Below are 18,892 nucleotides of genomic sequence, written 5' to 3' on the forward strand. Positions count from 1 at the left end.
TGGACAATCTGTCCAATCGCTGCTCCACTACTGAACTATGCAGACACAACGTGACTCGTAGGAAGTAAGAGTTAAAAATGAAAAAAAGAATATATGTTTAAGGGGCACCTGGGTGGCTCAGGTGGTTAAGCATCTGCTTTTGGCTCAGGTTATAATCTCAGGGTCCTGGGATGGAGCCCCACATTGGGCTCCTTGCTCAGCTGGGAGTCTGCTCCCCACCCTTCCCACCCTGCTCATGTTCTCGCTCTCTCAAATGAATTTAGAAAAAAAATACGTATTTAAAAGGACAATTGAGTGATGACATTAGTGGCCACCCATCACCAAGAAGACAGATTTTTTTTTTTTAAAGATTTTATTTATTCATTTGACAGACAGAGATCACAAGTAGGCCGAGAGGCAGGCAGAGAGAGAGAGGAGGAAGCAGGCTCCCTGCTGAGCAGAGAGCCCGATGCGGGGCTCAATCCCAGGACCCTGGGATCATGACCTGAGCTGAAGGCAGAGGCTTTAATCCACTGAGCCACCCAGGTGACCCAAGAAGACAGATTTTACAGATTTAAACAAGGCTACTTAGTAACAAGCAAAAAAGCAACAAAAACATAATGATAAAATGGTCAGTACATCAAGAAGTATGTTGTATAAAGAAGATGTAACGATAATAAATGTATATCCACCAAAAAATGAGGTTCCAAATACATGAAGCAAAATGGACAGGGTTGAAATGAGAACTAGGCAACCCAATAGTTTGAAATTTTAATACCCCACTTTTAACAATTGAATGAAAAACTAGACAGAAATCAGAACGTACAATATAGAAGACTTGAACAGCATTATCAACCAAATTCCATTTATACAACACAACATCCAGTAAATGCAGAATATTCATTCTTTGCGAGCACATTGAACATTTTCTAGGATAGATTCTATGCTCAACCACAAAACAAATTTTGGTAAATTTAAAATAGAACCAAGTGGCATTCATTCATTCCAGGAATGCACATTTGGTTTAAGTCCAAAAGTCACTGATAATTATGCTTTTTGTTCATTATCTATGTGGTATATATTAACAGATGCAGAAGTATTTGGCAAAACCCAACACTTGCGATAAAGAATAAAACCTTAAATAGGAATAAGAATTTCCCCAATATGATGAAAGGCATCTGCAGAAAACCACAGCTAACATCCTATTTGGTGAAAGACCACATGCTTTCCCCCTAACATTGGGAACAAGCCAAGGATGTTTCCTTTTGTCATCTCTCTCCATCATTACTCTAGTGGTTCCAGGCAGTGTGATCAGGGAAAAACAAAAACCAAAAAGCCAGCACATTACTGATAGAAATTAAAGAGCTCAATAAATGAAGAGACGTTAAATGTTTATGGATTGAAACCTCAATATTGTCAAGATCTATACATTAAACATGGTTCCTGTCAAAATCCTAGTGGACTTTTTGGGATAGAAATTGATAAACTGATCCAGAATTTTCTATGGAAATGCAAACACTACTCCTAATCTGTACAGTGGACTACTCAGCAATAAAGAGTCTCATAGTCTGAGTGTTTGTGCCTCCCCAAATCATTTGTTAAAATACTGATGAACAATGTATTATACTATGAGGAGGTGTGGCCCTTGGGAGTTCTTTGGTCATGAGGGTGGAGCCCTCATGAAAGGAATTAGTACTTTTGGAAAAGAATCCCTACAGAGCTCCCTAGCCCTTTCCACCATGTGAGCCTACAACAACTTGACAGTCTGTAACCTTGAAAGAGGGCTTTTACCAGACCCCAACCATGCTGACACCCTGGTCTTGGACTTAAAGCCTCCAGAACTGAGAATTAAGTTTCTTTTGTTTGTAACCTATCTAGTCTGTGGTATTTTGTTGTATCAGCCTGAACTGAGACCAAAAGGGAGTTCATAAATACATAGGTGCATCACAGAATTTTTTTTTTTAATTTTATTTATTTCTTTGACAGAAATCACAAGTAGGCAGAGAGGCAGGCAGAGAGAGAAGGGGAAACAGGCTCCCCGATGAGCAGAGAGCCCGATGTGGGGCTCGATCCCTGGACCCTGAGAGCGTGACCTGAGCTGAAGGCAGAGGCTTTAACCCACTGAGCCACCCAGGTGCCCCATCACAGAGTATTTATATGGTGTGGAAGAAGTCCAGTCCAAACAGAATACATAATGTTTGATTCCATTTTCAGAAAATTCTAGAAAATGCCAGCCGATCATTAGAAGATAGATCAGTGGTTGTCTAGAAAAGGGGTCCAGTCAAAGGGGAGAATTACAATGGTAAAGTAGGTAATTTTAGGGCTGAAGAATATATTAATTATTTGGATTATGGTGGTAGTTTCACTGATGTATCTCTGTATCTGTATCTCAGTTTATAATGGATGCTTTAAATATGCTTATTCTATGTCAGTTACACCTTACTAAAGCTATTTTTAAAGATCTTTATATTGTTTAGGAACTTTTTTTTAATCCTTTATATACTTCTTTCTACATAGAGATAATGGGAAAGGAAATATGAACTGATTTTATTAAAAAAAATGTCCTTTTTATGTTTAAGACATCTTGTCTAAACTATCCAGTAAAGCATAACTAATATTTTTCTTAAGTTTTTTGCTAAAGCAAAACTGATATCCCCATTAAGAAGGTAATGCTGCTTCAGTACATTTCCAAAATGATTTATAAACACGGCCTTAATTTCCATGTGGGTGCCTGCTGTTAAGCTTTGAACTAATTATTACGGTATTTACTTTTTTAAAGAAGTAAAGGGAAATAAATTATCTTTAATGTATTCACAGGCAACACCAACTTTGCTTAGAAGATTTGGATCTCAGCTTATCAAGTCAACCGTTTTATCAGCCAGTACTTCTCTTCGAGTATTAGCCCTTGGCGGTGAAGCATTTCCATTATTGACTATTCTCAAAAGCTGGAGAGGAGTAGACAATAAAACACAAATATTTAATATTTATGGTATCACAGAGGTATCAAGTTGGGCAACTTTTTACAGGATCCCAGAGAAGTTTCTTAATTCTACTTTAAAGTAAGGGTTTCAATTACTAAATAGATTAGAGAGAAACTGCATTTTTCCAGTATCTTAACATTATTATTATTAATGGTTTTGATAGGCACTGCAGTAATAATTTTGGAAACATTATTTTATCTAGAATTTTTATTTTAAAAATATTTTTAGAGAGAGTGAGGATGGAGGATGGGAAGGGAGAGAGACTTTTTTAAAGATTTTATTTATTTATTTGACAGAGAGAGAGAGAGTTCATAAGTAGGCAGAGAGGCAGACAGAGAGAGAGGGGGAAACAGGCTCCCTGCTGAGCAGAGAGTCCAATGCGGGGCTCGATCCCAGGACCCTGAGACCATGACCTGAGCCGAAAGCAGAGGCTTTAACCCACTGAGCCACCCAGGTGCCCCGAGAATTTTTTTTTTTTTTTAAGATTTTATTTATTTGGGAGAGCGAGCTATCCAGTAAAGCATAACTAATATTTTTCTTAAGTTTTTTGCTAAAGCAAAACTGATATCCCCATTAAGAAGGTAATGCTGCTTCAGTACATTTCCAAAATGATTTATAAACACGGCCTTATGAGCGCAAGGGGTGGGGGCAGAGGCAGAGGAAGAGGGATAAACAGGCTCCCCACGGAGCAGGGAGCCCAATGTGGGGCTTAGTCCTAGGACCGTGGGATCATGACCTGAGCTGAAGGCAGATGCTTAACCCACTGAACCACCCAGGTGCCCTGGGAGAGAGAGAATCTTAAGCAGGCTCCATGCCCAGCACGGAGCCCAATCTCACAACCCTAGATCATGACCTGAGCCATAATCAAGAGTCAGTTGCTTACCAACTGAGCAACCTGGGTGCCTGTTTTATCTAGAATTTTAAGATGGGAATCCAGAACCTTTCTTATAACTGGTGCTGCAGATCTGTTATAACTTTTTTGTGACTAAACAAATAAATAACCTATAATAACCTTTCCACCTAACCTTTTACTCTTGTCCGTCTTTGAATTATAGCATAACCAAAACTTGTTTTCTTTATTTGGTTTGATGTGATTTAAATACATTGGAAAATTTTCTATTCAAATGAGAAATTTAAATATGATTTGGGTTGTTGTGTTTTCGTAGATGTGAATTGCCGGTACCACTGGGATTTCCACTATTTGGAACAGTAGTTGAAGTCAGAGATACTAATGGTTTCACAATTCAAGAGGGCCATGGCCAAGTATTTTTAGGTGATTTTACGTTTGTTGATTGGGAATATCTTCTTTTTTTGCCCCAAGAAAAATATCAGATATGTTAATTTTATTCTATTCTTTTCAGTGATGATAATTTTTAATTTCATTCTCACAGTCATGAAACATTTAATGTGTTACCATAATTATTTCAGGTAACAATATTTGATACCCTTAGAGAAGATATAAAAGTAATTTAAAAATTGCAAGTTGGACCTTTATATTTATAGCCAAAATTCTCTGTAATCAGTATATTTTTTTAAGGTTTTTATGTATTTATTTGACAGAGAGAGACACAGTGAGAGAAGGAACACAAGCAGGGGGAGTGGGAGAGGGAGAAGCAGGACACAGGGCTTGGTCCCAGGACCCTAGGACCATGACCTGAGCCAAAGGCGCTTAACGACTGAGCCACCCAGATACCCCTATAGTCGGTATTCTAAGGATTTTTTTTTAAGATTTTTTATTTATTTGAGAGGAAGAGTGAGAGAGAGCATGAGAGGGGAGAGGGTCAGAGGGAGAGGCAGACTCCCTGCCACTCGAGCGGGGAGCCCAGTGCGGGACTCAGTCCCGGAACTCCAGGATCATGACTGCCAAAAGCAGTTGCTTAACCAACTGAGCCACCCAGGCGCCCCTCTAAGAATTTTTTTTAATCACATATATTTTTTAGAAATAATTCTTGTTTTATTCCTTTATTTTACTGAGGTTATTGTATTTACTTTTACCAGGTAACATTTAAAAGTGTGCTGCCCCTTTTTCATACAAATATTCAAAATGTGAAACTTAGTAGCTGAACTTTTGAAGATGTTCTTGATTTGGTGGTTTCTTTATATATTTTCTATGGATTTTATTATTATTATTATTACACTGGTGTTTATATCTTGTGAAGGTGGCAGAAACAGAGTATGTTTTCTTGATGATGAAATGACAGTACCACTTGGCACAATGAGAGCCACAGGAGATTTGGTGATGGTGAAAGATGGAGAGATGTTTTTCTTGGGACGAAAGGACAGTCAGATCAAACGACATGGCAAACGTCTTACCATTGAACTTGTGCAACAGGTAGAATTCTTTAAATATTAAGTCTCTACTAACAGATGTAGGTTTTAGAGGTAGCCATCACCAGTTTTCTGTGCCAGCATTCTCTATTAATGTTATTTAAACCTAAGATTTTTGGTATTAGTAATTAATTACAGTAATAGGTGTGGGTTATTCAGTGAGCCCTTATTCTCAGCGTGAAGAGAGAGGTTTTTTTTTTGTTTTAAAGATTTTATTTATTTATTTGACAGAGATCACAAGTAGGCAGAGAAGCAGGCAGAGAGGGAGGAGGAAGCAGGCTCCCTGCTGAGCCCAATGTGGGGCTGGAGCCCAGGACCCTGGGATCATGACCTGAGCCAAAGGCAGAGGCTTTAACCCACTGAGCCACCCAGGCGCCCCAGAAGAGTTGTATTTTAAATAAGTGACAGAATGGATTTTGATAACTGTGAAAATAATGGTTTACTTTGCTGTGAGAGTGATTATTTTAAAAACATGAAGAACCCAGTGTGCTGGTGATAGCAGTAGTAGCAGTCAGGTTTTTGTCATTAAGTCTCTAGCTACTTTACAATTTTACTTGACTGTTGATTTCAGACATGAGAAGTTTGAGCATTTAGGAAGTTTGCTTTTAAATGTCCTCTGACAGATTGGGGTAATCTCTCTCATAGGTTGCTGAAGGACTTCAGCAAGTGGAGTCTTGCGCCGTTACCTGGTATAATCAGGAAAAATTAATTCTGTTCGTGGTGTCCAAAAATGAGTTAGTAAAGGAATACATCTTTAAAGAACTGCAGAAACATCTTCCAAGTCATGCAATCCCGGATGAACTCTTGTTGATTGAATCTCTACCATTTACATCTCATGGTAAAATCATTTGAAGCAGATTTGTTTTGGTGCCAAATGAATACTAATTCATAACTACTTTAAAGGCCTTTAAAATCCTTACTATTCTAAGTAATATTAGCATATATTGTGGTAGACCTCTTTTAAGGACTTTGTATAAATAACTCATTTTATCTCTAGAAAATCCTGTGAGTGGATAGTGTAATTCCCATTTACAGATACGGAAAATAAGGCTTAAAGAGGTTAAGTAATTTTCACAAAATTACATTGCTGGTTAATGGTAGAGTTGAAATTCTAGCTAAGACTTTTTGATTTCAAACATATGTTCTTAATGATCATATTGCCTTCCCAATTTCATCTTTACTTAATATTTACATCAAAATACAGTAGTTGTTCAGTTAGTAGGATCATTTTTACTCACATTAACTCTTCCTTTCTTGCCACCCATTACATTCTTGGTAGTGTGGAACTACTTTCTTTAGAATTGATTATCTTTTACAAAATGTTCTATAAAATTTCAAAGTTTTTCATTGAAAAATGTGTGGATTCTTCTGACTAATGGAGATGGGATTTGAACTGAAATTTTTAAACAATTTCTCTTTTTAGGCAAAATTGATGTTTTGGAGTTAAACAAGATATATTTAAACTATTTAAACTTGAAATCTGAGTACAAACTCAATGGAAAAGAGGAACTTTGGGAAAAATTACAGTATTTGTGGAAGGTACAACTTTTAAGATACAAATTTGTTATTATAAAGAGGTCATATTTTATCTTTTGGGGCTATTAACATCCTAATACAGCTGATAAACTTTTCTGAGAATGTTATTAATTCCCAAATGTTAAGTAATAATATCATTGTTTATTCAATCTGTATTAAAATAAGGATTAGTTTCTCTAAGATTAAGTTTCCCATAAAGAAATTTATTTATATTTTTTAAGATTATTTATTTGACAGACAGAGATCACAAGTAGGCAGAGAGGCAGGCAGAGAGCGAGGGGGAAGGAAGCAGGCTCCCTTCTGAGCAGAGAGCCCGACGCAGGGCTCAATCCCAGGCTTGATCCCAAGTTATGTCAAGATGGGTTTTGTCTATCCACGCTTTTTATGTCTACCTCCCTTCTTTTTTTGTTTTGTTTTTTAAAAGATTTTATTTACTTATTTGTCAGAGAGAGAGAAAGCAGGCAGAGGGAGAAGCAGGCTTCCCGCTGAATAGAAAGCCTGTTGCTGGACTCAATCCCAGGACATGACCTGAGCTGAAGGCAGATGCTTACCAACTAAGCCACCCAGGTGTCCCTGTCTACCTCACTTCTAAAAAACTTCTTTATGGGGGGGCACCTGGGTGGCTCACTGGGTTAAAGCCTCTGTCTTCAGCTCAGGTCTTGATCCCAGGGTCATCAGTTCAAGCCCTGCATTGAGGTCCACACTGGGCCTGGAGCCTACTTAAACAAAAAAGCAAAACAACTTAAGTCAAATCATTGTTAAGTTGGGGACTGTTTGTATATACAGAAATATGTATAGCAAACATTTAAAAAAGTTTATATTGAAATATGTATATATTACAACCATAGGTCAATACAGTTTTTCTTAGATAAAATGTGGAGCTTTCTTGAAGGGTTCTGAAAAGAGGATGTAATTGTACATTCTTGTCTGAAAATAAAGGCTATCTTGACAAAAAGTCTCACTTCATTCTTAGATTCTTGGACACAGTTTTGATTTAGTGAAGCAAATGAATATAAATATTGTTCCCATATTATAGAAATATCAGGTATTAATATTTTGTGGAGTTTATAATTAGTAAATAATATTTTTATAAATTCACTCGCTATTTTATGGGTAGGAAAAGTGCTCTAAAGGAAAATGTAACTTGTAGTTTTAGAGTGAGTTTGTAACAAAATTGGTAGACTAGTGATCGTCTTCTGTACTATAAAGAAAATACCTTTAAAATTTAAAATTTATTTTAATTATTAAAAATATTTATTTTGTGTGTCTTGTATGTCTTGTGTTCATATCATTAATGTTAAGTCCTGTGCTTTATATAGTACCTATAAATTGGTTGAATTGTTTTGGTTTTAGCCCTTTATTTCTTTATTTCTTTCTCCCTTTTCTCATCCGTAGTCGATTCTGAATCTCTCAGAAGATCCTTTGAAGGTTCCCGATGAGTCACTGTTCTTAAATAGTGGTGGAGATTCCTTAAAGTCTGTACGGTTCCTCAGTGAGATTGAGAAACTAGTTGGCACATCAGTGCCTGGGCTTCTGGAAATTATTCTAAGCAGTTCCATTTTAGAGATTTACAATCATGTCCTTAAGACAGTATTTCCAGATGAAGATCTGGTATTCAGCAAGAATCATGCCACGAAAAGAAAATTCAGCGACAGTAACCAAGAAGAAACCAGTGGAAAATCTTTACATCAGAAATCTGTCGTGACGTTAAGTTGTGACGATGAACTAACTGCTTTTACTGCGGTGAGCAGAGGAAGTCAGATTTTGTCACTGAATACGAAGCTTTTAACTAGGTTAGGGCTTTGCTCTTCAGCCCATTCTTTGGATTTAATTTCACCGACTAATACTCAAAATGTAAAAAGCTTAAACCCTCCCGCTCTTCTTGGGAGGTCACAAGATGCATCCTGTGTTGCAGAAGTTTCTGAAGCAGGACCATGTGTGGTAGCGGCCAAGAAAATGGAGCTGCACGTGAGATGGAGGGCAGACACCGGCAAATGTGTGGATGCGTCCCCTCTGGTTGTAATCCCTGCTGTCGAGAAGTCCTCCCCGACCGTGTACGTGGGCTCGCATTCTCACAGAATGGCGGCACTTGACCTTCACTCTGGCAAGGTGAAGTGGGAGCAGATTTTGGGAGACCGAATTGAATCCTCAGCGTGTGTATCTAGGTGTGGAAACTTCATTGTAGTGGGTAAGTTTCTGAATTGGAGGTTTATAGAGTTAAACTTAATTACCATATGATAATGCTGGTATGAGCAAGGTAAATTTAAAAACTTATGTATGGTGGGTTTGTGCTGGTTAAAGAATAATCGTTACCTCATTCACAGTGCGGGCCTTGGGTCTTAGTCCCCGGATTTGAACCTAGCGCTAAAACTCTTCTCAGCTCTGTGAACTCTGACGGGTTGCTGAACCTCTTGGGGCCACGTGTGTTCTTCCGAGCATATGGGTATAATAAATAAAGCATGTTGCATCGTAACTTATCCCAAAACTTAATGGTTTAGAGTAACAAACACCTCCCAGTTTCTGAGGTCAGAAAGGAGCAGCTTAGGGACCCTGGGTGGCTCAGTGGGTTAAAGCCTCTGCCTTCGGCTCAGGTCATGATCTCAGGGTCCTGGGATCAAGTCCCACATCGGGCTCTCTGCTCGGCAGGAAGCCTGCTTCCCTTCGTCTCCTTCTTCTGCCTGCCTCTCTGCCTACTTGTGATCTCTGTCTGTCAAATAAATAAAATCTTAAAAAAAAAACCAAAACAGCTTAGCTAGAAGTCCTGGTTCAGGGTTTCCCACGTGGCTGCGGTCATCTGAAGGCTTGACTTGGGCTGGAAAATCTGCTTCCGGGACAGCGGACTCACGCTGCTGCTAGCAGAAGGCTTCAGTTCGAGCTGATGCTTGACAAGAACTTTCCAGTTTCTTGTCACGTGGGCCCCTCCAGGCCACTTGAGCACCCTCGCAGCCTGGCAGCTCACTTCCGTCAGAGAGAGTGCTCCCAGAGGGGGGGGCAGGACGGAGGGGAGGGAAGGGGAGGAGGAATGCAGTAACTTTTATGACTTAGTCTCCCAAGTTGCATACCCTCACTTTTTTGCTGTTCATTAGAAGCACATCGCTAGGGGCGCCTGGGTGGCTCAGTGGGTTAGGCCGCTGCCTTCGGCTCGGGTCATGATCCCAGGGTCCTGGGATCGAGCCCCGCATCGGGCTCTCTGCACAGCGGGGAGCCTGCTTCCCTTCCTCTCTCTGCCTGCCTCTCTGCCTACTTGTGATCTCTGCCTGTCAAATAAATAAATAAAATCTTTAAAAAAAAAAAAAAAAAAAAAGAAGCACATCGCTAAGCCTGGCCTGTACTCAAGGGGAAGGGAATTTAGGCTCCAGCTCTTGAAAGGAAGAGTATCAGAGAATTTGTGGACAGATTTTAAAACCACTACAATCATCATAGAGCTTTTTTTTTTTTTTTTAACGTTTCTTATTTTAATTCCAGTACGGTTAACAGTATTACATTAGTTTCAGGTGTACAATGGAGTGACTCAGCAATTCTGTGCATTAGTCAGTGCTTGTCATGACAAGTATCCTCTTTAATCCCCATCACCTCTTTCACCTCCCCCCACTCCCCCCATAACCATCAGTTTGTTCTCTAGAGCTAAGTGTCTGTTTCGTGGTTTGTCTCCCTACTCCCCTTGCTCGTGTTTCTTAAATTCCACATAAAATATAGAGCTTTTGAGAAGATGAAGCGAGGTAATTGTTCATGAATCCTTTGGTGCATTGTTAGGTAGAGACTCCTTAAGCGTTGGCTGCCAGCTGCTGTTCAGTTTCATTAAGGTTATAGGTGGCTTTTACTTGACTAAGAATATGGGGTCCAGGTGGAATGCCTCCCCTTCTGTCTGCCATTCTCTTTACTCCCCGCACTACATTAAGTTTTCCTTTATCTGCTTGTCGAGTCTTGTGGGAAGTGCTTCGGAGTATGTCTCCCTGCTCGGGGTATCCTAGCTGGGATGTGCTTGAATCTGAGTTTGATCCTTCCCTCTTGTCCACGTACATTTTGAAACATCTGGTACAGGAAACTTACGGCGGTACGTGTGCGTGAGCACGTGTCATTCCCGTCCTGAAAGCTCACGGATGTGACTGTTTGTAGCCCAAGGGTCAAGGCTTGTGGCACATGGTGGTCAGTTAAGACTTCAGATATTTTTTTCTTTTTTAGAGTTTGTTTATTTGAAAGGGAGAGAGAGCACGAGCAGGGGGCGGGGCAGAGGGAGATGCAGACTCTGCTGAGCAGGGAGCCCAATGTAGGGCTTGATCGCAGGAACCCTGAGCTGAAGTCAGACGCTTAACTGACTGAGCCACCCAGGTGCTCCGACATTTTTAAATTAAGAAACAATTTACATGCAGTAAAACTTACCCTCATAGCTCTGTTTTGACAGATGTGTAGAGTCATGTAAGCGCTACCACAATCACAAGTCCATTACTTATCTGTCACTTTGTAGTCGTCCCTCCTCCTACTCAACGCTGGGCAGCCACTGATCTGTTTTCTGTCCCTTTAGTTTTGCTTTTTTTGGTCTTTGCTTTTGAGTCTGGCTTCTTTTACTTACATGTGCTTGGGATTCGTCCATACTGTTGCATATATCAGCAGACTTGTTCTTTTTTTTTTTTTTTTTTTTGAGGGAGAGAGCGCCTGTGTGAGCGGGGGTGGGCATGGGGTAAAGAGGCAGACGCAGGGCTCAGTCTCACAGCCCTGAGATCATGACCGGAGCGGAAATCAGGAGTGAGAGCTTCACTGAGCCACCCGGTGCCCCAAGAGGTTTATTTTATTGCTGCGAGTATTCTATTGTGTGGGTGTACCATGTTTGTCCGTTGACATGTGGGTTATTTCCAGTTTTTTTCCCCACAGTTTTTGATAATTATGAGTAAGACTGCTGTAAGCATTTGTGAACGAGATCTTGTGTGAATGTAAGTTTTTATTTCACTTGGGTCAATACCTAGGAGGTGAAGATTATATAGTAAGTGTAGCTTTTTTTTTTTTTTTTAAGATTTTATTTATTTATTTGACAGACAGAGATCACAAGTAGGCAGAGAGGCAGGCAGAGAGGAGGAAGCAGGGTCCCCGCTGAGCAGAGAGCCTGATGTGGGGCTCGATCCCAGGACCCTGAGATCACGACCTGAGCCGAAGGCAGGGGCTTTAACCCACTGAGCCACCCAGGCGCCCCTGTAATTTTAACTTTGTAAAAAATGGCTAAAATATTTTCCAAGTTGACTGAACCACTTCGCATTCCCACCATCGATATAAGAGAGGTGGTTGTTCCCCGTTGCTAACACCGGGTATGGTGAATTTGAAAAATTTTTTTTATTTTAGCCACTCAGACTGTTATGTTGTGGTCTTTCATTGTGGTTTTAATTTGCATTTCTTTAGTGACTAATGATGTTGTGTTTCTTTTTATAAACTTAATTGCCATCTGTGTATCCTTTATGACCTGTCTCTTCAGATCTTTTGCCCAGTTTTTTATTGCTTATTTTCTTACTGGGTTCTGAGAATATTATGTATTCTGGATACAAGTCCCTTATCAGATTCATGTTTTACATATCTTCTCCTAGTCTGTGGCTTGTTTTCCCTTTTATTCATTAACATTGTCTTTTGAAGAGATGTTCTTAATTTTAATGAAGTCCAGTTGATCATTTATTTTCTGTTATGGATCATGCTTTTTGATGTCCTAGCCAAGAAATTTTTGCCTAACCCAAGGTCACAAAGATTTCCTTCTGGAAATGAACTGAAAGAAATGTTTCCTCACCCAGCTGAGTCTTGGGGTACTGCACCGTGGTAGGACGCTTCCCTTCGCCATCACTGAGCAGGCCACTGCCTTACTACTAAGTAGTAGCTGCGCGAAAGAAGACAGCACATCGCTCTTCGGAAATTGGGTCTCAAGTGAGCCCCAAGTGAGTAGGTGATGCGCATAGGCAGAGCCAAGTAGAAAATGGCGGGCCGGTGCCCCAAGGCAACTTCCCCTGAGTTAGATGCACTGCGGGGAACTTGAACCATCTTCTCCTTGTAGGTTTTGAGCACCCCCACGTCCCCCTGGGTTACTCTGGCTGCACCAGGTCGGGACTCCTGCCTTGTCTCCTCATTCTCGCAGCGGTTTGGGAGAAGCAGTCTGCTGGAGTGACGCGCATGGGCCTGGAGCTCGACTTGTTGGATTCAAGTCCTGGCTCTGCCACATGTCAGCTGAATAGTTTACCCTAGTAGCGTAAGCTCTCGGCGCTTCCTTTTGTCATCTGTAAAATGCGGATATTTAAAATAGCACTCGCCTCATTGGGAGGATTCCATGGATTAATAGATGTAAAGTTCTGAGAACACTTCACCAGGACAACGCTCAGTAAATGCTGGCCGCTGTCAATGTTCGCATTTCTTGAATGATATGCGCCGGGTACTTTCCCAGGTTATCCTAATTATCGCGCTAACACTGGCGCGGAGGTGTCCACAGGCCGCAGAACATAACTGAGGCTCAGCAGTGCTGGGTAACTTGCCCAGGGATGGCCATGAAGAGATTTGATCCCGGGTCTGTCAAAGCCTCTCTGCTCTGCAGTGGAGAGTTTCTCAGTTGTGTTCTCAGCAGTGAAGCACCTCAGGGCACTTCAGACATAATAAGGTGTGTCTCTAAGTCAATGTTTTTTATAAGTGGTTACTGCTTTGCATTGCTGAAATTTCAGTCTGAGCCGAACACAGATGGACACACGAAGAGCATCGAATATAAATCCTCATGATCGAGGCTGGAGAATTATTTTCCAGTGACCTATTTAAATCTCATCTTTCCTATTTTGTCTCCCGACAGGCTGTTACAATGGGTTAGTTTATGTTCTGAGAAGTAATAGTGGAGAAACACACTGGACGTTTCCTGCGGAGGATGCTGTCAGGAGCTCGGCAGCCGTGGACGCGACCTCAGGACTCCTCTACGTCGGCTCTCATGACCGGCGCGCATATGCTTTGGATATTTATGTGAGAATTCACCCCATCGGTTTCCTATAAGCTTAGAAGAATGTGAAACTGTCAGGTGCTCTTGACTAAGGGAGCAGGTATTAACTCTTCCCTAAATTTCGCACTTTGTCCTGGGAAGAATGAGTTAATTAACAGTCTTAATATCTGAAGACATTTTTACTTCCTTACCAGATTTTCACAAATGAATTTGCTACTCAGAGTTTTTAAATATAAAGAACTTAGAATTACTATCTTGACAATAAAAGAATCACAAAGGAAAATATCAGTAAGACCTGGTAAGTTGGGGAAACAATGTGAAGCAAGTGCGATGGTTAAAAATCGTTGATAAGAATAAACGGAAATAAAGAACAAAGGCAAATTATGGGGCGCCTGGGTGGCTCAGTGGGTTAAAGCCTCTGCCTTCGGCTCAGGTCATGATCCCGGGGTCCTGGAATCGAGCCCCGCATCGGGCTCTCTGCTCAACAGGGAACCTGCTGCCTCCTCTCTCTGCCTGCCTCTCTGCCTACTTGTGATCTCTGTCAAATAAATAAATAAAATCTTTAAAAAAAAAAAAAAGAACAAAGGCAAATTATAAAAACCCATATAGAAAATAAACAAATCACATCAGGCTCTCTGCTCAGCAGGGAGCCTGCTTCCTTCTCTGTCTCTGCCTGCCTCTCTGCCTACTTGTGATCTCTTTCTCTCTGTCAAATAAATAAATAAAAATCTTAAAAAAAAAAAAAAAGAAAAAGAAAGGCTTTAAACATAAAAGTCCCCCAAAAAGAAATGCCTAATAAGTATATTTAAGTGTTTCATAACTTTAATAATCAAAGGAATGAAAATTCTAAACTATATGATGAAGAAACAGTATTAGATTGGAGTGGTATGGTAAATGCTGGTGGGAGTTGGGGGAGGTCGTAACTAGTGAAGCCTCTGAGGAAAACAGTTTGGCCACAGGTAACTTTCATATCCTTTGATTCAGTAAAATTCTTCTATCCTGGCCAACCAATCAGAAACATGGATATACGTGTACACCAAGATGTGTATTTCTAAGTTGTCCATAATACCAGGAAATCCGTTCCAGACAACGTTCAGTGATAAGAGAAATTATTTTATGTTCAGATGGGATGTTATGCATTAAAGTAGTGTCTAAGGAGTTTTACCAAGTAAGTGAGCTAAATTACATGCCAGGTAGGGTTGCCTGCGTGGCTGTCAGTTAAGCACCTGCCTTCAGCTCAGGTGGTGGTCCCGGGATCGAGCACCACATTGGGCTCCCTGCTTGGTGGGGAGCCTGCTTCTCTCTCCTGCTGCTCCTCCTCCCTGCTTGTTCTCTCTCTTCTCTCAAATAAATAAAATCTTTTTAAAACAAAGTAGATATATATTCAGTATATATTCAGAATGATCTCTATATTAAACTGTGCATTAAACTCTATATTAAACATAGCAAAAGGAAAAAATGCTAAACTATTAACATAATTATCTCTGGGTGGTCCTTGTCTTTATGCTGACTGGAATCTATACAAGGAGCCTGTATTCCTTTTATACTAAGAATAAAAAGTTACTTAACTAAATAGACATAATATCATGAGGATTAGGGCATGTAGATTTGTTAACCACCAACAGAAGCCAATTAATTTGCTTTCTTACTTGCAGGAAAAGAAGTGTGTTTGGAAGTTAAATTGTGGAGGAGCTGTCTTTTCTTCCCCTTGTTTGAGCCTGCTTCCACATCACTTATATGTGGCTACACTGGGAGGACATTTGCTGGCTATAAATCCTGTAGGCATAAAATACGTATTGATGTTATTACCTATTTTTTAAATGTTTTATTTTTGCAATTCGAAGTAGTTTTTAATTAGATATAGTCGAGTGCTTACTGAACCAGAACTCATTAAATATATCATGAAGTCTAGAAGGATGAGAAAATAGAAGTTCTATGTGTCTTTTATTTCTTTTTTAAATTGAGAGAAGTTTCTCAGTCATACTAGAACTTAGAATGGTTTGAGGATAGATCTTATGTACTAATTATTTCCTGGTTTTATTGTAAGTTGTTATTGCAGTTCTCGTAAAGAGCACTGACTAATTTCATAGCTGTGTGTACGTATACTAGCTTCATTTATGTTGTCAGCATGCCAGTATAGCTTACTCCGATGTTTATAGCTTTGCCTCTGGGAGATTTATGAGTTTGTTTTATAAAGGGTAATTGATTAGTAGATTAGTAGGATGACTTAAATGCTGTCAATCACTTTTTGCCCATGGCAGGCCACTGGGAACAGAGTTTGGAAACATTGCTGTGGAAAACCACTCTTTTCTTCTCCACGGTGTTGCCTGCAGTATGTTTGTATTGGCTGTGTGGATGGGAATTTACTCTGCTTTACTCACTTTGGAGAACAGGTGAAAAATTTCTGGTTTAATTTTATGTATCTTTCTCCAAGTCATTGTAGTAAAATTTTATAAATGTCGTTCAACTCCCTGTGTTGAAAACGAGTTTGATTTTAATTGTCAGGCCATGGGTTTCTTAATTTTTGAATGAGGGGATGGTAGATTGTCTTACTTTTTGAATGAGGGGGTGGTAGATTGAAGATTCTACTCAACCATGGTTCTGCTGATGTGCCATGGCCGCCTCTAATTTTAAAAACTATACCAGCTTTTAGCCAATTTTATTATAACTTCTGTTGAGGTTTTGAATATTTAAAGAAGCCCCTGCCTTTTCTGTGAAAACTGAAATAGGTTGCGTAACCCAAATTGCACGAGTGGACGTCCCGTCTTCAACATCATGACTGACAGGGAGGCTGCTTCTAGGCGACATGAGCTCTTTTGTTGGGAGCATCATCTCCGCTTCTTTATCCACAGGTCACTGTCATTGAGGGCATAGCTGGTGCTGGATGTGTGCTCTGGAGGGTTTGTGGTGGCCTCGAGCACACGAGTTCCCGCCCGAGTTAGCCTGGTCATGGCCAGCATGGATTCTGGTGCTTTTCCTTCTACTCTCAGCTCTCATAGCCTGGCAGTTCCTCTTGCTGTGTGACAGTTACTTTGTGATGAAATCTTTTATTATGTTCACTTAATATTTTAATTTACAAAGTTGTTTGAATATATTCTCGAACCTTTAGAAGAGGCAAATGCTATTATTCCTTTTTTTTTTTTTTTTGGATAACCCATAGGAAGATGAGAGTGATTTTGTCCAAGCGAGGGACAGAATTAGGATTACAAATCCTATTTCGTGAAGAGGCCCACTGTTCATTTCGTTCTTATTGTGCTGCTGTTACCGTGCATTTGCAAACACTGCCTTAAACTTGGGCCTAAGAGGTTACTGCCTGTGTTCTCCTCTAGGATTTTGATGGATTCCTGCCTCACATTGAGGTCTTTCATCCATTTGGAGTTTATCTTTATGTATGGTTTAAGAGAATGGTCGAGTTTCATTCTTCTATACATAGCTGTCTAATTTTCCCAGCACGATTTATTGAAGAGACTGTCTTTTTTCCACTGTATATTTTTTCCTGCTTTGTCGAAGATTAGTCGACTCTAGAGTTGAGGGTCCATATCTGGGCTCTCTACTCTGTTCCACTGGTCTGTGTGTCTGTTTTTGTGTCAGGACCATGCTGTCTTGGTGAGCACAGCTTTGTAGTAAAGCTTGAAATCAGGCAACGTGATGGCCCCAATTTTGTTTTCCCTTTTCAACATTTCCTTAGTGATTCGGGGTCTTTTACTTAATCTGTGTTTTGTTTTTTTTTTTTAATCACTTTTGGTGAACCTGATTCTTAGTCCATTCCACATCCTTTGAAGCATTTTTATTCAGAGGGCTTGTACTGACTTCGTTAAGAGGAACTGTGAAGCGCAGCTCCACTTGGCCCTGAAAACTTCCACGGCAGTAAGAAGCGCGGCGGCAGCTGTAGGCGGGTAACGTAGCATCCGTGCACGGTGCTGTGACAGCCACTAGAGATAGAGAAATATTTTTATCTCCCTTGATTTTTTTCCCCTTAACTCTGTCTGATGAATTTCTCCAATTTACAAAAATAAAAGACTTTATTACTTTCTAAGAAAAAAAAAAAAAAGCTTCACTGTACAGGAGAATTGAAATTAGATGAATGAATGATTTTTGCCTTTATCACCCTTCAGGTCTGGCAGTTCTCTACCAGTGAACCAATCTTTTCATCCCCATGTACCTCAGCATCAGAGCAAGAAATATTTTTTGGTTCCCACGATTGCTTCATCTACTGTTGTGATATGAAAGGTCATCTCCAGTGGAAATTTGAAACCACTTCACGGGTGTATGCAACACCGTTTGCTTTCCGTCGCCAAGAAGGCAGCAGTGAAGTGTTGCTGGCAGCGGCATCTACCGATGGGAAACTGTGGATCTTGGACTCTAAGCATGGCCAACTGCAAAGCGCATATGAACTTCCGGGGGAAGTTTTCTCTTCTCCTGTGGTCTGGGAATCAATGCTTATTATTGGATGTAGAAATAATTATGTTTATTGTCTGGATTTGTTGGGTGGCTATCAAATATAATCAGACTCCATTCTTATTGGATCAGCTGAGCTGTTTGAAAATATTACAGAGCATTTGGATAGTCTTATTTTTTACTAAAGATTATATTTTGCCTGAGAAACTTGCCTATTATACGTTATTGGAGAATGATTATACTTTACTTCAGTAGGAGCAACAAATGCTTTTAAAAGGAATTATAGGACAGAAACATGTATTTATTACTTTCTTTTAATTAGGCTACAGATATTCAACTTTGGGGTTTTTTCTTTGTTTTTATAGACGACTTCTGTGAAAAACAAGATCAGAATATACCCTGTGGGTTAAAAACTTAGTCCATGATGTGATGTTCCACTTAACCTAATTACAGTGAGATTCGTAACAAAGGTTTTCAAAGGTGGGAGCTTTTTGTCAAATTAAGTTCCATATTTATTAGTATTTTTAAATGAACAGAATACCAGTATTATATCTATATATCTGTGTCTTCCTATAGTAGAGTTTTAAGTTGATTTACCCTCTTTTTTCCAATTTTTGACACACAAATCTTAGTATTTTTATACCTCTGTTTATCAATTTATTGATTTTGTGGCTGTAGGTCTTTTTGTTGTTGTTCACTGACTTGGCGGAAGGGCACACAACAAACA

The 18,892-nt window shown here is 39.9% G+C and overlaps 1 protein-coding gene across 4 annotated transcripts in view; it reads left to right on the forward strand.

Moving 5' to 3' along the window:
- Positions 1-18,504, forward strand: part of AASDH (aminoadipate-semialdehyde dehydrogenase) — a 37,082-nt gene extending 18,578 nt beyond the window's left edge. The window contains exons 6-15 of one of the 4 annotated variants that reach the window (XM_032851236.1): positions 2,797-3,038; positions 4,127-4,233; positions 5,120-5,292; positions 5,934-6,126; positions 6,712-6,827; positions 8,220-9,012; positions 13,627-13,790; positions 15,423-15,545; positions 16,029-16,160; positions 17,883-18,502. In XM_032851236.1, the coding sequence (XP_032707127.1) occupies positions 2,797-3,038; positions 4,127-4,233; positions 5,120-5,292; positions 5,934-6,126; positions 6,712-6,827; positions 8,220-9,012; positions 13,627-13,790; positions 15,423-15,545; positions 16,029-16,160; positions 17,883-18,272 (2,433 nt within the window). In that variant the 3' untranslated portion in view covers positions 18,273-18,502. Of the gene's footprint in view, positions 1-2,796; positions 3,039-4,126; positions 4,234-5,119; positions 5,293-5,933; positions 6,127-6,711; positions 6,828-8,219; positions 9,013-13,626; positions 13,868-15,422; positions 15,546-16,028; positions 16,161-17,882 lie in introns of those variants that run through there. The other 3 variants (XM_032851241.1, XM_032851242.1, XM_032851240.1) reach the window with 3 other exon arrangements.
- The last annotated feature ends 388 nt before the right edge of the window (positions 18,505-18,892 follow it).

This window comes from Lontra canadensis, unplaced genomic scaffold (genome assembly GCF_010015895.1).
Source record: "Lontra canadensis isolate GAN:19392208 unplaced genomic scaffold, GSC_riverotter_1.0 scaffold1, whole genome shotgun sequence".
Lineage (NCBI taxonomy): Eukaryota > Metazoa > Chordata > Mammalia > Carnivora > Mustelidae > Lontra > Lontra canadensis.